General features: G+C 34.2%; 1 protein-coding gene across 2 annotated transcripts in view; it reads left to right on the plus strand.

The window, feature by feature from the left end:
* Window positions 1-17,214, plus strand: part of SLC35A1 (solute carrier family 35 member A1) — a 30,025-nt gene that overhangs the window by 6,306 nt on the left and 6,505 nt on the right. The window contains exons 2-4 of one of the 2 annotated variants that reach the window (XM_054569690.1): window positions 4,878-5,078; window positions 11,825-11,984; window positions 12,170-12,322. In XM_054569690.1, coding sequence (XP_054425665.1) covers window positions 5,035-5,078; window positions 11,825-11,984; window positions 12,170-12,322 — 357 coding nt within the window. In that variant the 5' untranslated portion in view covers window positions 4,878-5,034. The remainder of the gene's footprint in view (window positions 1-4,877; window positions 5,079-11,824; window positions 11,985-12,169; window positions 12,323-17,214) is intronic. The other variant, XM_054569689.1, reaches the window with a different exon arrangement.

Here is a 17,214-nt window from a genome sequence, read left to right on the forward strand (position 1 = left end):
AATTTGTTTTGTGGAAATTTTTTGAAATTATATTAAAATACAAGTACAAAAATTTCTATAATTCCTCAGACAAGTAATGGTGTTGAAATAACAAGTTTAGAAAACCAGTAGTGTACTACATTAGCATCATCATCAATAACTAGTTGCTGATTCTGTCACCAGCATAATGTAGAGGCTCTTTTGTGATCATTTACCTGCAAAGTCCACAAAGACCAGGGACAATAGGAAAAATTAAAGAAGTATGTTTACAGAGTTTTGGTGGTTGGCATTTTACATTATGTGGCTAACAAGAATTTGATTGTAAAGAAGAATCATTTAAAACACAAGGAATTTCTAACTGGAAAAAGCACTGGAAAAAAATGATAAAACATGAAAAAAGTGCAATGTATTTGAAATTACTGGATTTTAAAGTGAATATGAATTTTATGGAGATGTTAACAAATTTTCATGTATTCAAAACACATTGGTAGAAACTGAATACCTGTTGTTCATAATAAACAAATATTTTATTTCTTGGAACAAAGAGTTTACTTTTAAGAGGGCATCTGTGAAAATGTTAATTTCTTGGAATGATAAAAGTGAAAGATACAGGAGAATTATTTCAATTTATGAGGTCACAGATTGGTGGCTACAAAATGAAATGGAAGAGCATTGTGATTGCTTCTTCAGCTTCTTCAGCAACATGTGATAAGACAGTTGATGTAATGACACTGAAGCATGGCCACCAGTTTGGAAGAGATATGTACCCAAGGAAAATGTTCAAAGTTGGTTCTAGATCTTGAGAGGACAGTTGGCTTATAATGATTATCCTGAAGCAGTGTGGAATAGGGAAAAGATGAATAAATACGTGGCCAGGCTGTGATTGGGCCACTGAGAGTGAATTGAACTGTGTTGCAGCAAATTAAAGAGCCTAGAACTTTCCATGTGTCTTTTCTGTTTCATTGTGTAAGTTTGCAACACAGTGAAAGATTTTCCAGATATTTGCCATGTAGTCACTTTTTTGTACACATATTAAAATTGGTAATTAAAAAAGTAAATGGGTCAAAGGCAAGTAGGATATTATATAGTTTGTCAAGAAACACATGTTGGATGTCAGTGCTTTATTTCTTGTGATGGACAAATTACTAAATATCAAAAAAAATATTTACTTGAAAAAATTTTTAGTTGATTTGTTATACACAAAGTTAACAAAAATTGATTTCATATTTTTGAATTTATATTTGTTTGAAAATTCTTTACCACACGATGTTAAACTAATTCTTTGTTTTCATAGTAGAAGCAATACTTCTATTATGAGAGAAAGGATGATTGTGACAGATACTTTTATTATGAGAGAAAGGACAATTTCAGGATATTGTGGGAGAACATGAAAGAATTATATTAGCAGTAACAAGGTTTAGAACTTGAAAAACCTCTTCAGAGGAAAAAAAATAGTTTTTGATGATTAAAAATGTGTTTTCCCCATAATCCCAGGAGAATAAAGTTAATGTAAAAATTAGAAAATCTATTACTAAATTTTGATTCCAGGTTTTTAGAGAATGCCAGAAAAAGGGAAATAAACTGGAACTGCTATTTAAATGGGAAAAAATTATTAAAGGAAGTAAACGCTTCTTCTCTTTACCCTATGATAAAGTATAACTTTCTAGAGTTGATGCAAATATTATTGCAGAACTTTGATTTTATCTGAACTATTCCAAGCTTAACTTTATTATAGACCAGCCTATTTGTCTGCTTATTTAGTATGGTCTCTGTAGTAATGCTCTCTGCTCAGTAATACGTTTAGTTTTGGCTAATTGTTAAAGTACATATCATTTTATACCATGTAGAGAAGAGGGTAGAGACATAGGAATTTTCTTGAAATTCTTAATATCTTGCTTATAATTAAAGTTCACATACAGAGAAACATATATCACCACCATATCCAAATAATAATACGTTTCATTCCCTCCAAGCATTTTAAGCATATAGTCATGCTATGTCTGTTTCAATATATTGTTAAAAAGATCTAATGGGGTAGTCCATTTTCATTCATTTAATCATTTATAAAGCTCCAGTTATGTGTTCAACACCATTCCAGATGTAACAAACATTCAATATAATTGAAAACTAAAAAGGCATAGTTCTGTCTTCATGGAACTTACAATTTAGTGGAGAACCAGGTATTTAAGCAAATATTAAATAAATAATAAATTTGTGGTGTTAAGGGTACCTAACTAGAGGATGCTGTAGATAAGTATAATAGAGGGCCTCTCTTTGCATTGGAGGGCTTTCTCTCTGAGGATGTTACATTTAAAGCTAGACCTGAAGACCGAATACAAGACAGGCAAAAAAAAAAAAAGAGCAGAGAGATGACAAAGACAACAGTGTGTTTGAAGTCCCTGAGTTTTAAGGAAAAAGTGTATCTGGAGTGTTGTGAAAGGGGGAGTAGTGAAGAAGGAGAGGTCAGCAGGATATCAAGAGCAACCCTACGGCCTTCTGAAGGATTTTGGATTTTTATTTTGCGTGAATTAGGAAATTGGTTTAAGTCAGGGACCAACTAACATGGCGGCCCATTTCACTCTAAGAGTCACTTTAACCCCTTTGCACAGAATCGGATCAGAAGGGTGTGGGAGCTGGAAGTAAGGGAGCTTATTAGAGTCCACAATTAATGATGAAGAGAAGCTAATTTTACATTCTGGAAGTGGAATCCATAGGACCTGGGTGGTGGGTTTGGTACAGTTGATTGTTTTGGTTTTGGTTTAAATTTTATTTTATTGACTATGCAATTACATTTGTCCCAATTTTTCCCCCTTTGCCCCCCTCCATTCAGCAGTACCCACTCCCTCAGGCAGTCCCCACACCTTTGTTCATGTCCATGGGTCATGTGTATAAGTTCTTCGGCTACTCCATTTCCTGCACTTTACATCACCATGGCTATTCTATAACTACCAATTTGTATTTTGTAATCCCCTCACCTCTTCACCCATTCCCCTACATTCATCTCCCATCTGACAGTTGATTTTTATTATTCGCAGTAGTCATATTTAATTAAAGTTGTAATTAAAGTCACCTTGGGCACTGAATTAGTAGATACTGAACTATTGTTCCTAGGGGAAATACAGGGTTAGGTTCCAGGGAGCCTCTGGTCACAACATTTCACCAACTGATCTATATAACTTTGTTTTATGTGTGTTTCTGTTTAAAGACACCTTATTTAATATATATTATTAATTCATTAGCATTGAACTCAACAGCCAGCTGTTACTGGACAGGGGCCTTGCCCTGAGTGTGTCTGGTTACGGCCAGCTGTAGTGTGTGGGTTCTTGACATCATGTAGGAAGGATTTCACAATGTGAGTGCAGATGACTGTGAGGGTCTGTTTATTAAAGCTGGGGACAGTGAAACACGGAAGGGCTTTGCATAGAGCAAACAACAGGAAAGCCTAGGTGGGATGCCTTAGCCTACTGGAAAGTTAGAGAAAAAGACATTGGGAACAGGTTTAAGGGATTAGCCTGGGACAAGCTGAGGGGGGTTTTTTTGTTTGTTTTTTTTTGGAGACAGAAAGAAAAGCTGATTTGAGGAAAGGGGATATGCTAGTGGGCATGGAGAATAGGCAGTTGAATTAATGGGTCTGGAACACAGAAGAGGTCTGGGCCAGAGAAATAAATATGGGAGCCTTATCCCATGAAAGTATTTAATTTTAGGATTAGAAGAGACTGTTAAAAGAGAGCGATCTCATCAAAGTATTCTTATTTTCAATATTCTTTGACTCCATACACATTAAAGATTATTGTTTTCTGGGTAGTATAACCAGAAACCACAGAACTAATATAAAATGGACACACAGTAATAGTTATGTATTTAGACAAATGAAGTCAGCTTGTTTAAGAAGTAACAGTCTGATCTGAATCAGAGTCTAAGAATTTTCTAAGAATTAAATTAAGCAGGCTAGGGTAAGAATAACTTCATTCAGGTGCCCAAGTTAGGCAAATTAGAATCTTCAGGTCCCAAGAATTTAAGCAGAAGCAGTTGGAAGCTCCAGGGATCATGGTGTGCCTTTGGAGAACTAGTCTAGTTACTCATCTCTTGTGTGAGAACTTTGAGCCTGGAAAGGGACTAATTAATGTAATCTTTGGCTAATGAATTTGACCTATCCAAATGTAAAAGCAAGGTTTTAGACCCATGTTTTAAGTGATAGGCCAGCCTCTGTCAGGATTTGAGGGGTGCGGAGTTTCTATGCCTAGGTAGTGCTATTGGGACTGAACTCACAGTGGCAATCTAGGTCAAATGGCTGAGATCAAGTCTCTTTCCTTTTTCCTTCCTTAGGGTAGGATTAGTAGGATTGCATCTCTGAAGCATGAATATCCTCCTGTTCACTTTATCAGACTGTAAGACCTTGGCTAAAACACTGCAAGATGGTAGTTTTATTTTAATCCCAAATCTTTTCTTTGCCCTACTTATTTATAATATTTTAAAAAGAACTAGTTAAAAAATTATAAACAGAATTGACTTGAAAATTTTCTCCCTGATGTGTTTAGGATTTTTAGCTTTTTAGAGATAGAGACCTGCTTCAGTGAGGAGTGCCTCATATATAATGGGGCAACAAAGATTGTGGACTTCGTTTATATTTCTTCAGAAAAAAATAAAAACATCTTTTTCACATTATGGTGAAAAAAGAGAAAGCAGAGAAATGCACGCCTTGGTGAAGTCTCCAAGAAAACTGGGCAATAAATTATGAGGAAAATGCTTAAAATATATCATTGCTATGATATATAATGTTATGTTAAAATTGTCTTAGTAAAAACAGAGAATGATGTGTTTTGTGTTTTTTTTTTACTATTGTGAAAAATGAGGTTTTGAAAACCTAATGAGCAGATATCTAACTTCTTTTTTTTTAGAAAGCAAGTAACTACACTCTAGGATACCAACTGTTAATCACTGTCAAAATGTGTTATGTAAAGTGCCAACCATCCTCTTTTAAGATTGCAGCAACTATATTTGCTGCCTTCAGACGTTCAGGACTGTTGCTATTGAGAATGGCAAGCTGCCAGAGTGATGGTGTTAAGGAGATGTTCTTTCCCGTCTCCCCTTAAAAACAGGTGAGGGAAACATACAGGTAAATATAGCTAATTTTCATTTCATTCATGTACTTCTACTTTAGCTGCAGCTATTATTTCATCTTCTGTGCTAAGAAACCTTAGGCAGAGGGAAGTTGCAATTTGCCAAAGGTACCTAGAAAGTGACTGCAGTGATAGGATTAGAAGTCAAGTTCCTGAGCTCTAATTTTCAAATTACGGATCTTTCAGAACAAATGATTAAGCAATTTTTTGATTAGTTAAGACAAAGATAAACACTTAATAGCACTGTTAGAGATCTCATTAATTTTCAGCAATTTTATTTTTTCCCCTATTTTAAGTTTTTATTCCCCAATGTTAGTATTTTTACCATGTATTATATTCTTTCTGTGTATGTATTTGTATATGTGGGTATATAATTTTCTTCTGAACTGCTTGAGAGTAAGTTTTACACAAGATGTCCAGTTGTTCCTAAATTCTTTAGGGCATATTTCCTAAAAACAGGACATTCCCTTACATAAGCACGAAATGTCAACATTAAGACTTCAGTATTGATACAATATTATCTAATTCACAGACCTTAGATAACTTTGCCAACTGCCAACTAATGCCCTTTAATAGTAAAATAATCACACTTTACATCTGGTTGTCAGAGCTGTAGCTTCCTTTAATCTAGAATAGTTTTTCCATATTTTTTTCATGTCTTCGGCATAGTTCATTTATTTTGTAGACTATTTCTCAGTTTATATTTATTGAATGCTTTCTTATGATTAAGTTTAGGGTTGCTCTTTTCTTGATCAGGAATATCACAGAAATAATGTGTCCTCTCAGAACAGGGTAGCATGAAACACATAATATCCATTTGCCCCATTATTGGTGATTTAACTTTGATTTCTTGATTAAAGTTGTGCCTGCTAGGTTTCTCCATATAAAGTGACCAATTTTCTCTTTGTAGTAAGTATCTTGTGGAGAGATACCTTGAGACTAGGTAAATATCCTGTTTCTCACTACTTTCACTTACTAGTTTTGTTGCCCATTGATATTGCCAAATGCTAATTTCCTAATTCCATCATTCTACTGTAAGAAGCTTCCCTCTGTATTCCTTGTACCCCAGCACAGATTCATGCATTATTTTATTGTATGGGCTGGAATCCATTATTATCATTATTTTGATGCACAAATTGTTGCAGATTTGGACAGTGGGATCTTCAAGTTTCTTCCTGTTTCTTTCTCTCTCCTCCCTCCCATTTTCATTAATCTTTGAGCAATTTCTTTTTAGTACAACAACATGTCCAAGACTTATCTTGTGGTTTCCCTACCCTAACTCTGAAATAATACATTTCTCCAAGAAGCCTTCAAATCTTACTTTTTTTTTTCTGGGCTGATACTTATGAAACCAGAATCTAGACACTTGGTGTGCACATTGCTATTGAGGTATTGCTTCTAGGCCCTTTCAGCAGACAGAGCTAGGGAAATATATATGTGCATGTATAACACACCTATCTATTTATGTATGCATATGTACATCTGTGTGTATAACAATGAGTTATATATTGTTTGATATCTATAATCCTGATCCAACATCAGAGTTGATTTTAACCTTCCTATTTTTCATATTTTTTTTCCTTCAGTGGTGATGTGTCTGGCTCCCATTATCCTCAAGATATTTACTTATTTTCTCAATCCCAGAATACATAAGTAGATTTAGAATTTCTAACATACAGCTGTGAAAAAAAAACAAACGAAGTTCAGTATTGTATATATAGTTATTTTTGCCTTTAGTTTTAGAGCATATATTAAAAAGACTTTCAGAATACCTGGGTTATTCTTTTCCTGCTTCAGTGTCATTTTGTAATTTAAAAAACTGACTTTCTGGGGTAGTTCTGTTAGTAATTATTTTTGGGTTTTCCCATACTTGTTGATTTTACTTATCATTTCCAATTTTTGGAATGCAGAATTATACTTACTTAAATGAGAAGTTAAGTTAGAACTGCAAGAAAATAATAAGGAGTGTGGGGAAGAATGAATGGATAGCTATTTTGATAAATAAGGTTTAAGGTTTACGTGGTCTAATCAGTTTTAGTTACATGCACTGTATGTATATACACAATATACACTATGCTCCACTTTATTTTTTCACATATATTTTATCTTAGAGATTGTTCCTTGTCAGTACTAGAAATCTTTCTGATTCTTTATAAGAGCTGCATGGCATTCCGTTTCATGGATGTATCATATATACCAGTCTCTGTTGATGGGCATTGGGTCTTTTTTCAGTCTTCTGCTACTAAGAAGTTGAAGTGATTATCTTTTTACATATACTGTTGTGCACATATGTGATTAGATAAGATTACTTTTAAATTGAAAAGGGAACTACTAAATCCTGTTTTGGGGAGGGGGGGCAGATTAGTAGTTCGGTGTTAAAAGCTCTTATGTAAATAGCTAATTTTTTAAATCTTTGAATTATAAATTACCAATTTCAGAATTATAATCTGATTGAAACAGTACATTTAAATATTTTAATTTTTCATAAAACTAATTACTACTATAATTCACAGGAAAATTACTGGTTACCCATCTGCTTTACTTAAAACCCTGTCATAACTATTACGACTGACAGTTTTGACTTAGTCATTTGTGGTATGAAGAAAAGGAAATGAAAACACATTCACACCTTAGAACAAAGTCAACTTTTTTGGTTGGCTATTCACCACAGTTTATAAAGACTAAATAAACCTAGCAAGATGTACGTGTACTTTGGGTGTGTTTAGTAATTAACTAAGTGTATCTTAAATCTTTGAGCTACTATCCACGTAAGGCTGGAGATAATTATTTTACCATTTCAAGTATTAGCTAGAATAATTAACATAGTATCATATATTTAGGTTGTAGATTATTGAGTCCTATTCTATTTCTCCTGATGAGTTTGCATTTTGATTGCCTCTTTTGTACCCATGCTATAATGGGTGTAGGGACATGAAGAGGAAGTAAAAGTTATGACCTCATATGATGGGTATTTTTGCCCTCAGATGACATTATTGGTTTTTATACCTAGCTCCTAAAGTCTTTTATGTGAATTAATTGTACTTTGCTGATGATACAAAATTTGTAAACAAAATTTAAATTTCTTAAGCTCATGAGTAACTTCTGCTGTGTTCCATTTTGCACAGTGCCCGGTAGCCTAGCCAAGGATTTTATGCCTCCTAGTAGTTCTCGTCAGATCAGGAGCTGGAAGAATGAGGCCTACTTTTGACCAAACATAGCTCAGAAAGAATTGGTATTAGCCATTTGATAGGAAATTTTTGGGGGGGAGGCAGCTTTGGAATCTCTCTGCAATCAACATGGAGCTTCAGATTTTTTCAGGTAACAAAAGACTGCACATGGATTCTATTTTAGTGATAAAAATCAAATTGTTTAAGTAGGAAATTTAATGGGAAATACTACATCCATAAAAATTAGCATATGTTTTTTGATTATACATGCTCTTTCTCTTATCTACTATTATTTATAGAATTAAATTTAATAAATTTGTTTTTAACAGAAGGTATTCATTAAAATACTTGGGATTTGATTTCCAAGAAAATATCAGGGAACAAAAAAAAAGAAGAAAAAAAATAGCCTTAAAAAAATTACTAATTTCAGAGAGAAAGAGGAACACTGATTTGTTGTTCCACTTATTTATGCATTCATTGGTTGCTTCTTGTACATGCCTAGACCAGAATTGTTGCACAACCTTGGTGTATCAGGATGATGCTCTAACCAACTGAGCTACCCAGCAACAGCCTGACCTTTGGTTTTTATGTGTTACTTTTTATAGCATATTCAAGGCTGTAGTATATTTAGAATTGACCATTTATTTTTGCCTACTAAATGGTAAAAGAAAAGTATTGGTGATTACCAAATTTTTCTGGAAGATATTGCTGTTACTTTCTTTAACACTGTAGTGAATAAAGCTAAATACAAGCTTTCAGAGCTGTATCATTAATACATGTTAAATTAAGCAGGACTTAATCTAATGTTGAAATCATTTATCTTCTTTAAAGCTTTCTGTCTACTGATTCCCATGTATTCTTTCTTATACCTTCCAAATTTCTTTATTCTACTTTCTGATGTTTTTCTATTATTATTGAGCTTTTGTTTTACAAGTTCTTTCAGTGTCCTCTGATATTTTTCTAACTTATTTTAAAATAACTTATTTATAATTATATAATATTGCTGTAATTCTAAGGTTCCACAGTGAGCTTTCCAGTAGTTAGCATTCTGGTATAGCTTGGCTTCTCTGATATCCACATTAGCAAAAGAACCAGGAAAACATACTAAGGCTTTCCTGGCAGTAAAGTAGTAGTTCCTAAGCATTGAACAAAATAGCGATATAGTCAGAAGAGCCGAAGACCTGAAGGTTTATCCAACACTACTTTACTGGTTTGTCACACTGAAGGAAAGGAGTACTCAGATTGGCTGGTGATGTCTCATAGACCTTTCTTTTTGTGTGAAAGCTGGAAAGTGGGAGAAGAGATAAGAAAGGAGAAAACCAACAGGGAGAAAAGGGACTACAGCAATCTTTGGTATCAGTGCAGGTATGGTTATTAGATATAGCAACAAGATCCTTAAGTAGCCCATATCAGTGATAAAGAGATCGACTGTTTTCTCATTAGCCAAAAATTAATTTGATACCATGGAAGGTATCATCTCTAATGGGTGAAGGTAAAATGACATTGCCCATAGTAGAGGATTAGGGAAAGGACACATAGCCACTATGGTCAAGTTTGGGGAATCTTATGTGAAAGATCAATGGATATAGAAGGAAGTAGAATGTGGGAGATAGGTACAAATGGGTCCCTCTCAGTACCTCCTTGGGGAACCACTGAAGATATATCGGTGTATGTCAGTGTTTTAGGGCTTTAAAGGTACAGTACAGTGAAAGCAGTGTCCTGTACTTCACAAAATCTGTAAGATTTATTATCTGCTATTATATGATTGCTTACTAGTGAGGACTATAACATTAAAGAAAAATGTTCAGTTATGTTTTCTAACACATTACCTTGTTAGTATGGTTGGACCTCTCTGATTATTTTAATCTTTCTCTTTTTCTTTAGTTTTATAATTGAAGGAAAACATTCTTTGAAAAATTCTTTATTCTCTGTTAAAGATGTTGAGAAAGTATATGGGACATGTTAGACTTGCATTAAAAGTAATTTTTTTTTTACAGATTTTATATTTAGAGAAGGAAAAGGAGGGAGAAAGGGAGAGACATCAATGTGTAGTTTCCTCTTGCATGCCCCAACCAGGGGACCTGACTCGCAACCCAGGCATGTGCCCTGACTGGGAATCTAACCAGCGACCCTTTGGTTCATAGGCCAGCACTCAATCCACTGAGCCACACCAGCTAGGGCCATTAAAAAAGTAATTTAAAAAAAGAATGTCAGATGTTGAAAGGGCTCATCCTCAGATAGCTGGAAAACCTTACTTTGCAAAATTTCTCAGTAGAGTGATCTTTTTGTATTCTTTCCTCTCTTGGGTAGAGTTCATTGTCTTCCACTGAGCTGTGTGTTACTTTTCAGCACATAGATTTGCCATGTGGTGTGGAGTGGGTTGAATTTGGCACCAGAGGAAGATCTGTATCTAAGAAGGATATCTTTTGTTTTGGCCCAGGTCAAATTTCCTGTCTCTCTTAAGCATTTCTTGGGTGCTGAAGTGTTGTATATTGATGGGATAGGCATAGGTAGTCAGTTTAACATTATGGACTTTTTAACTCCCCCTTAGAAAATTAGTGATTATTTTTGTAGGAAAAAGTATGTTAACCCAAAATAGAGGCTTATTGTGACTATATAAACTTTGAGTTGAAACAGGTCAACAAAGTATTATGGTCCTCTTAAGGATATTGTGACTTGCAATTGGGACCCTTTTGATCAAGTACTTTTTTTAGAGTTAATGCTTATTATAAAACATTGCTTTACTTTTATTTTCATGAAATAAGTGAACTGATTTTACAATGGGGGGAACAGTGAGATTATCTGTTCCTCTTGAGGAGAAATGAGAATAGTTAAGAGCATGCATAATCAATATGCAGTCAAATAGAGAACTTTATACACATTATATAGTTTATTTTTGTTGGTATTAAATTAGTCTGATTTCCTGCAAAATTATAGATATGTACTTGAGTTTTATGAGAATTTGCATAAAGATTTATTGTCTGCTCTACTTCATACGCACTAAGATTTATTGTCTACTATACTTCATATGCACTGAGCACCGGTGATATAGACCTGAATCCATCAATTCCTATCCCAAGTAACTTCCATAGCTACCAAAGCATTTTTGTTTGCAATTTAAATCTACTGTAATAAAAAAAACTTTAAAAATGGATATGCAATCTGATTAAACAAAATAATTAATCACGGTAAACTTGATGTAATAACAGTTAAAGTGTCAGGGATTAAATTAAATTTGTATAGGTAACATTAGCACTTCTGGTTTCCCGTTTCATTATTTAATATACTCAAAAACTCTGGAACTTTGACCAGAGGTTGATGATGGTTTTCAACCTAATTGTCTTCATATTTTCTCAAAGAGAACTTATAATTGCTTTTTTAATGTAATTATTGTTCTATTTCTCTTACTGAATTAAAACTAGTTGGGAATTATAAAAAATAAGTTTGTTAAATTACATTAATGGACTTATAGCTATCCTATGTGTGAAGAATTCTTATCAAATGGATGCTCTTTAATTTTATTCAACTCCTTCTCATTTCCCCCTTTTGTTTTCAAAGAGAAACTGGTAGTCTGGGTAGATTGAAGACATCTTTAAGAGAAAATGTCTTGGGGAGCCCCAAAGAACTTATGAAGTTAAGTGTGCCCTCATTAGTGTATGCTATTCAGAACAACATGGCTTTCCTCGCTCTTAGCAATCTGGATGCAGCAGTGTACCAGGTGAGTGAAATAAATGATAATGAAAAGACCAAAATCTTAAAAAATGTTTTTTTATGGTGAAATTATTTTTATTAACCCTTTATCACATCAAATGTTTTGCTCGATAATCCTATTAATGGTATCAGAAATAGTTGTGTCAGAGACTAATGTTAACGAATTTCATTAATTTATTATTTTGTTTCTAGGTGACGTACCAGCTGAAGATTCCCTGTACTGCTTTATGTACTGTTTTAATGTTAAACCGGACACTCAGTAAATTACAGTGGATTTCAGTTTTTATGCTGTGTGGTGGAGTTACACTTGTACAGTGGAAACCAGCCCAAGCTACGAAAGTCATGGTAAGAAACAAAATGCTTACCGTAACTAAAATAGGAAACTCCCTATGTCTTAAACACTTTGGTCACATTGATGAATGTAGCACAAGTATGTGTCTTTGATTGAAAATAAATTTTGCCCTATAGATAGGTTTTTAAAATCACCTTAGGATATAATATTAAAGGTAATGTAACTTGTTGGCTTCCTTTCTTTTTAGAGGGGATTATGCATAAAAAATATTAGATGAGAGGTATGTTAATGCTATCCATCCCCTTCAATTTATGGATTATGAAATTGAAGTCCAGAGAGGTGAAGTAACTTGTCCAAAGTTACAGTTAATAGCTAACCTGTGACTAAAATTGTGACTTCTATGCAATGTGTGTATGTTCAGAACTTCCAGGCATCTTTTAGACATTTTCTCAGAAACACTGGGCAAGGTTATGTCCATCTAGTTTTTACCCCTCCCCTCAACTCATGAAGTTTTTTAATCCTTTTGCATACATTCCCACTGTCAGTGACAGGGATTACAGGGGAGTAGTATTTTTACTGATAATTGATAATTGAAATAGGGCAAAAAGTATACTTATAACTTTTAGTTTGATAAGAATTAAATGTTAAGGTACATACCTGACTTTAAAAAAACATTATATGCTTTAATCAGTTATTTTCCTAAAGAGCAGTAGGAAGTGGAACTCTAGTGGATGACTTTCTGAAAGTTACTAGTTTCCTTCTACAACTGAAGACTGTTTTCAACTTTTAGTAAATGAAAGTTCTTACAGGAGTATAAAGTGTCTGGGGATGTAAGGAGAGGTTGTGAAAATAGGAAGTCATGTTCCTTTTTATTACAGGTAGTTTACTTTCTAGCCTAGTGGAGATTTTTCCCCCAGAAAAAGGAATTTTCGATGAATATTTATTATCTTCATCTGTTTAAACATGCTTATACTCCTGGTGACATTTCAAAAAAACTGATCAAATATGCATTACACATTTAACTCAGTTTTAGGCTTACAGAAAAATAATTTGTTGGGAAGTAAGGCCACTATGTAATTAAAAGTTAAATGTGAACTTTAAGTGACATCAGGTTGTATAAGAATTTTTTTTTTTCCTGTAAGATGACTCTAGTAGTGCTTTGTTGTCTTTTAACTTCATGTGAAACAATTTTGTTAGACTGTATTATGACAGGTGTCATATCAATGTGCATTTAAAAAAACAATCAAAATTGGTGAATTTTTGTGTAGCCATTTTAATATTGAAGATGGAAGAAAATATGCAACATTTTTGGCATGTTATGTTTTGTTATTTCAAGAAAGGTAAAAATGCAACTGAGACATGCAAAAAAGATTTGCACAGTGTATGGAGAACGTGTTGTGACTGATTGAATGTGTTAAAACTCCACGGTGGGGTAGGCCAGTTGAAGCTGATAGCAATCATTGATTTTCAACTGGTGTGCTGTGGCAGGTACACTGGTGTGCCACAAGAATTTTTAAAACATGCAAAACCTAACTATTTAGTTGGGGCACCTTAGACTGTCAAATAAAAAAATGACAACAGCCGACACAAGAATAGCTGTCCAGTGTTAATGAATCAAAATTATGTTTTTTGTCAGACGGGCAAAAAATGTATTTTTGGTGAGTTGCAGAATTTTGGTAATTATTTTGTGTGTGCCGTGATATAAAAAAGGTTGAAAATCATTGCTCTAGAAAGTTCTTTCATACTTTAAACAGAGTTTGGTTTCCTGTAACTGACTTTTGTCCTTTGTTCTTGTCAGAATGACTCAGATTCCTATAAATTCCCATATATCCTCTGAATGTTTGAGGACAGTGTCACATCTCTACTTTCCAAGTCCTTTTATCCTCTTTGAGACAACCTGGTAGTTTCATCTATATGGTTTCCAGAGACTTTCCGATCTCTGCCCCTTACCCCAGTACTTTGCTGTATTTCTCTTCTAGATGTATTCCACATTATCTATAGATGTTGACTGAGCAGTATAAGGGATAGCTAGCTAATAACCTCGTTTGTCCTAAATACAAGAGACTTGTTAAATCAGCATAAGATTATATTTGTTTTTTGGAGGGAGGGGAAGATATCGATTTTTATAATTTATTATACACAACCACATACAGCTGTTTCACACAAACACCGTTTACTTCAAATGTGTCCTGTGCAGTGGGCTTCTTCTAAACTAAAATGCAGGATGTGTTTGTATTTATTAAGCTTATTTTAGCTTTGGGTCATTGTTCAGGCCTTTTGAGATCTTTCTAGTCCTTATCCATTATTAACTTTTTCTCTGAGTATTATACTTTCTACAGATTTGACAAATATGTCTTTTGGGTTGTCACTGAAAATTTTAGGACTGGGCCAGAGTTTTGTGGCTATACCATTAGACTCTGATTAGCTTGACATTTTCTTGTTGTTGTTGTTTAAGAAACATTTATTCTGTTTTATGGGTCAGGTATTTGAGGGTGCCTTAACTAGGTACTTTTCTGGCTTGAGCTCTCTTAAAGGGAGCTGTGAAGGTGTTGTGTAGGGCTGCAGTCAACTGAAGGCCTGACTGAGCCTACAAGGATATTTCTAAGGTGGCTCAGTTCATATGGTTTTGGTTCTTCGTTTAGCTTGATTTTCCCATGTGAGCATTCACTCAGCTATGAATAGAATTGTACTGTTATCCTCACTAAATTTCTGTCTCATATACAAAAATATTATGCAAATCCATCAAATTTCTTGCTAAACATTATGAAATTCCTCTCATCACTTATACTAGAAACCCTTTCAATAAGGAAATTTGGTATGTCTCACTCTTAGGGAAGCCATATTGTTCTCTAGTGATGACCATTTAACTTTGTAAGTTCTTTAAGTCATCTGTTCAACCATTTTGCTAGCAATCAATAACAACAGTAATGGCTGTAATCAATTATACAGCAGTAAATACCAGTAATGTTCTAAGTGTTTTACATTTAACTCAGTTATGCCTACAAGCATGGGAAGTTGGTTATTGTTTTTTTTTAAATTTTTGTTTATTGATTTTAGAGAAAGAGAAACATTGATTTGTTGTTCCACTTATTTATGCATTTATTGGTTGATTCTTGTATGTGCCCTGACTGGGGATGGAACCTGCAACCTTGGCGTATCGCGGTGACACTCTAACCAACTGAGCACCCGGCCAGGGCTGAAGCTAGTATTTTTATTTCCATTTCAGATGAGGAAACTGATAGACAAAGTTGATTAGTCATGTGTCCGCAGTCACGTTGCTTGAATCCAGGCAGTGTGACTCCAGAGCCTGTGCTCTTGGTAACTGTCCTGGGCTCTTTACCAATTGCAAGCAGCATCTATATTTTATTTAGCTTTTATTCCCCTCTCCCTTTTGGAAAGAGTACAGTATTTGCCCAATTCAGGTTTTCTGGCATGCTCCCATTCTCCATTATTCCTCAAAGACATAGTTATCAGTATGATTTGCTACTGTTTGTGGTCAGGATACTTTTGAATTTGTTTTAGTTAGCTAGGTATTTTCATAACAGCAAACCAAATGTATTGGACTTCAGTTTCCTTTTAGATATGTTTATTATTATTTAAAATTATTATTCACAGAGAAACGGAAAATAGATTTGGGTACCTGTTTTCTTGCCATCTAATAGTATAGTATCTACCCTAAGAAATATAGTCTTTTCTTCCTGAACTAAACATACTTTTAAAAGCCTTTTAATATTTCAATTTATTTTCGTAAATCTCTGCTTATTCTGAGTTTTCAGTTTCTTGATACTAAAATTCTGTTAACATTCCTCTTGGTTATGTGCACTGCAACTCTTGTATGCTCTTGTAAAATCAGAATTCACTGAAGATGCTCTTAATTAGTAACAATGATTTCTTTATTATTATAATTTTTTTTTACTCATCAGAATCTCATTCTTCAGAACCTCTTATCCCTCTTAAACCATCTTCCCATTAGCTATGGAATGCTAACTTGAAATTTTACTTTTTTGAATTTTGATTTAAGACTAGCACTTATGTCTCTTAACTGTGCTTTGTTTGGCTGTTACTCATGCTAAAATGACATGGTGGCTGTTCTCCAAAATTTCCATTATTTCTACTTCATCACCTGGAAGTTTCTTATTAGTTAGAATTAAATTCTGGGGAAGCCATGTCTATAACTGTTTTTCCTAACTGTAGAGAGATTGAACTGGCAGAAAAGCAAGCCAAGAATTTGTCACATACTATTTTTAGTAATGTGATCTTCCTAGCAGTTTTTGGGAAAGGTGAAATCCCACACCATTATTTTTCTCCTTCCTATGCCAGCCCTGTACTTTGTATTAGGAAAGCATTCATGTTTATTAGTTGTAGTCTATAGCAATGGTTCTCAGACTTTAGAGTCACCATCAGAATCAACTGGAAGGTTAAATGGATTTTTGGGCCCCAACCCCGTAGTTTGATTAAGTAGGTCTGGGGGTGGGATATGTCAGTGCTCATTTCTAACAAGTTCACAGGTAATGATGTTGCTGTTGATCCAGGGACCAACAGTCCATAATATCTTCTACTTCTCCTTTTATCTTCATGCATACATTTTAGACCAACCTTTCTTTTTCAGGTACTTAACGTGAACTAATACTTTCTTTTTATCAGGCTTATTTATTTTGAACAAGGTGTGTGCTTGTCATACACATTATAGTCATGCATCTCAACTCTTTAGTTTCATTGTTAGTACAGAGAGTGTATTTATCTCTGAGGAAAGACTGATGAAAGCTTCTGAGGATTACTTTAGTGAAGAAAAAGGAAATCAAATAAAGCTGAAATAATAGGTTGGAGCCCATATGTATGTATCTGTTAGCACAGCATTATGATTACATATACCTGAACCTCTTCTGTCCATGAACTGTTTAGGAACCACAGCTGTGCTTCATCTTTACCTTTATTCATTAAGTAT

Source organism: Pteronotus mesoamericanus, unplaced genomic scaffold, assembly GCF_021234165.1.
Source record: "Pteronotus mesoamericanus isolate MK-2021 breed Mesoamerican mustached bat unplaced genomic scaffold, CSHL_Meso_final contig_20, whole genome shotgun sequence".
NCBI classification, from domain to species: Eukaryota; Metazoa; Chordata; class Mammalia; order Chiroptera; family Mormoopidae; genus Pteronotus; species Pteronotus mesoamericanus.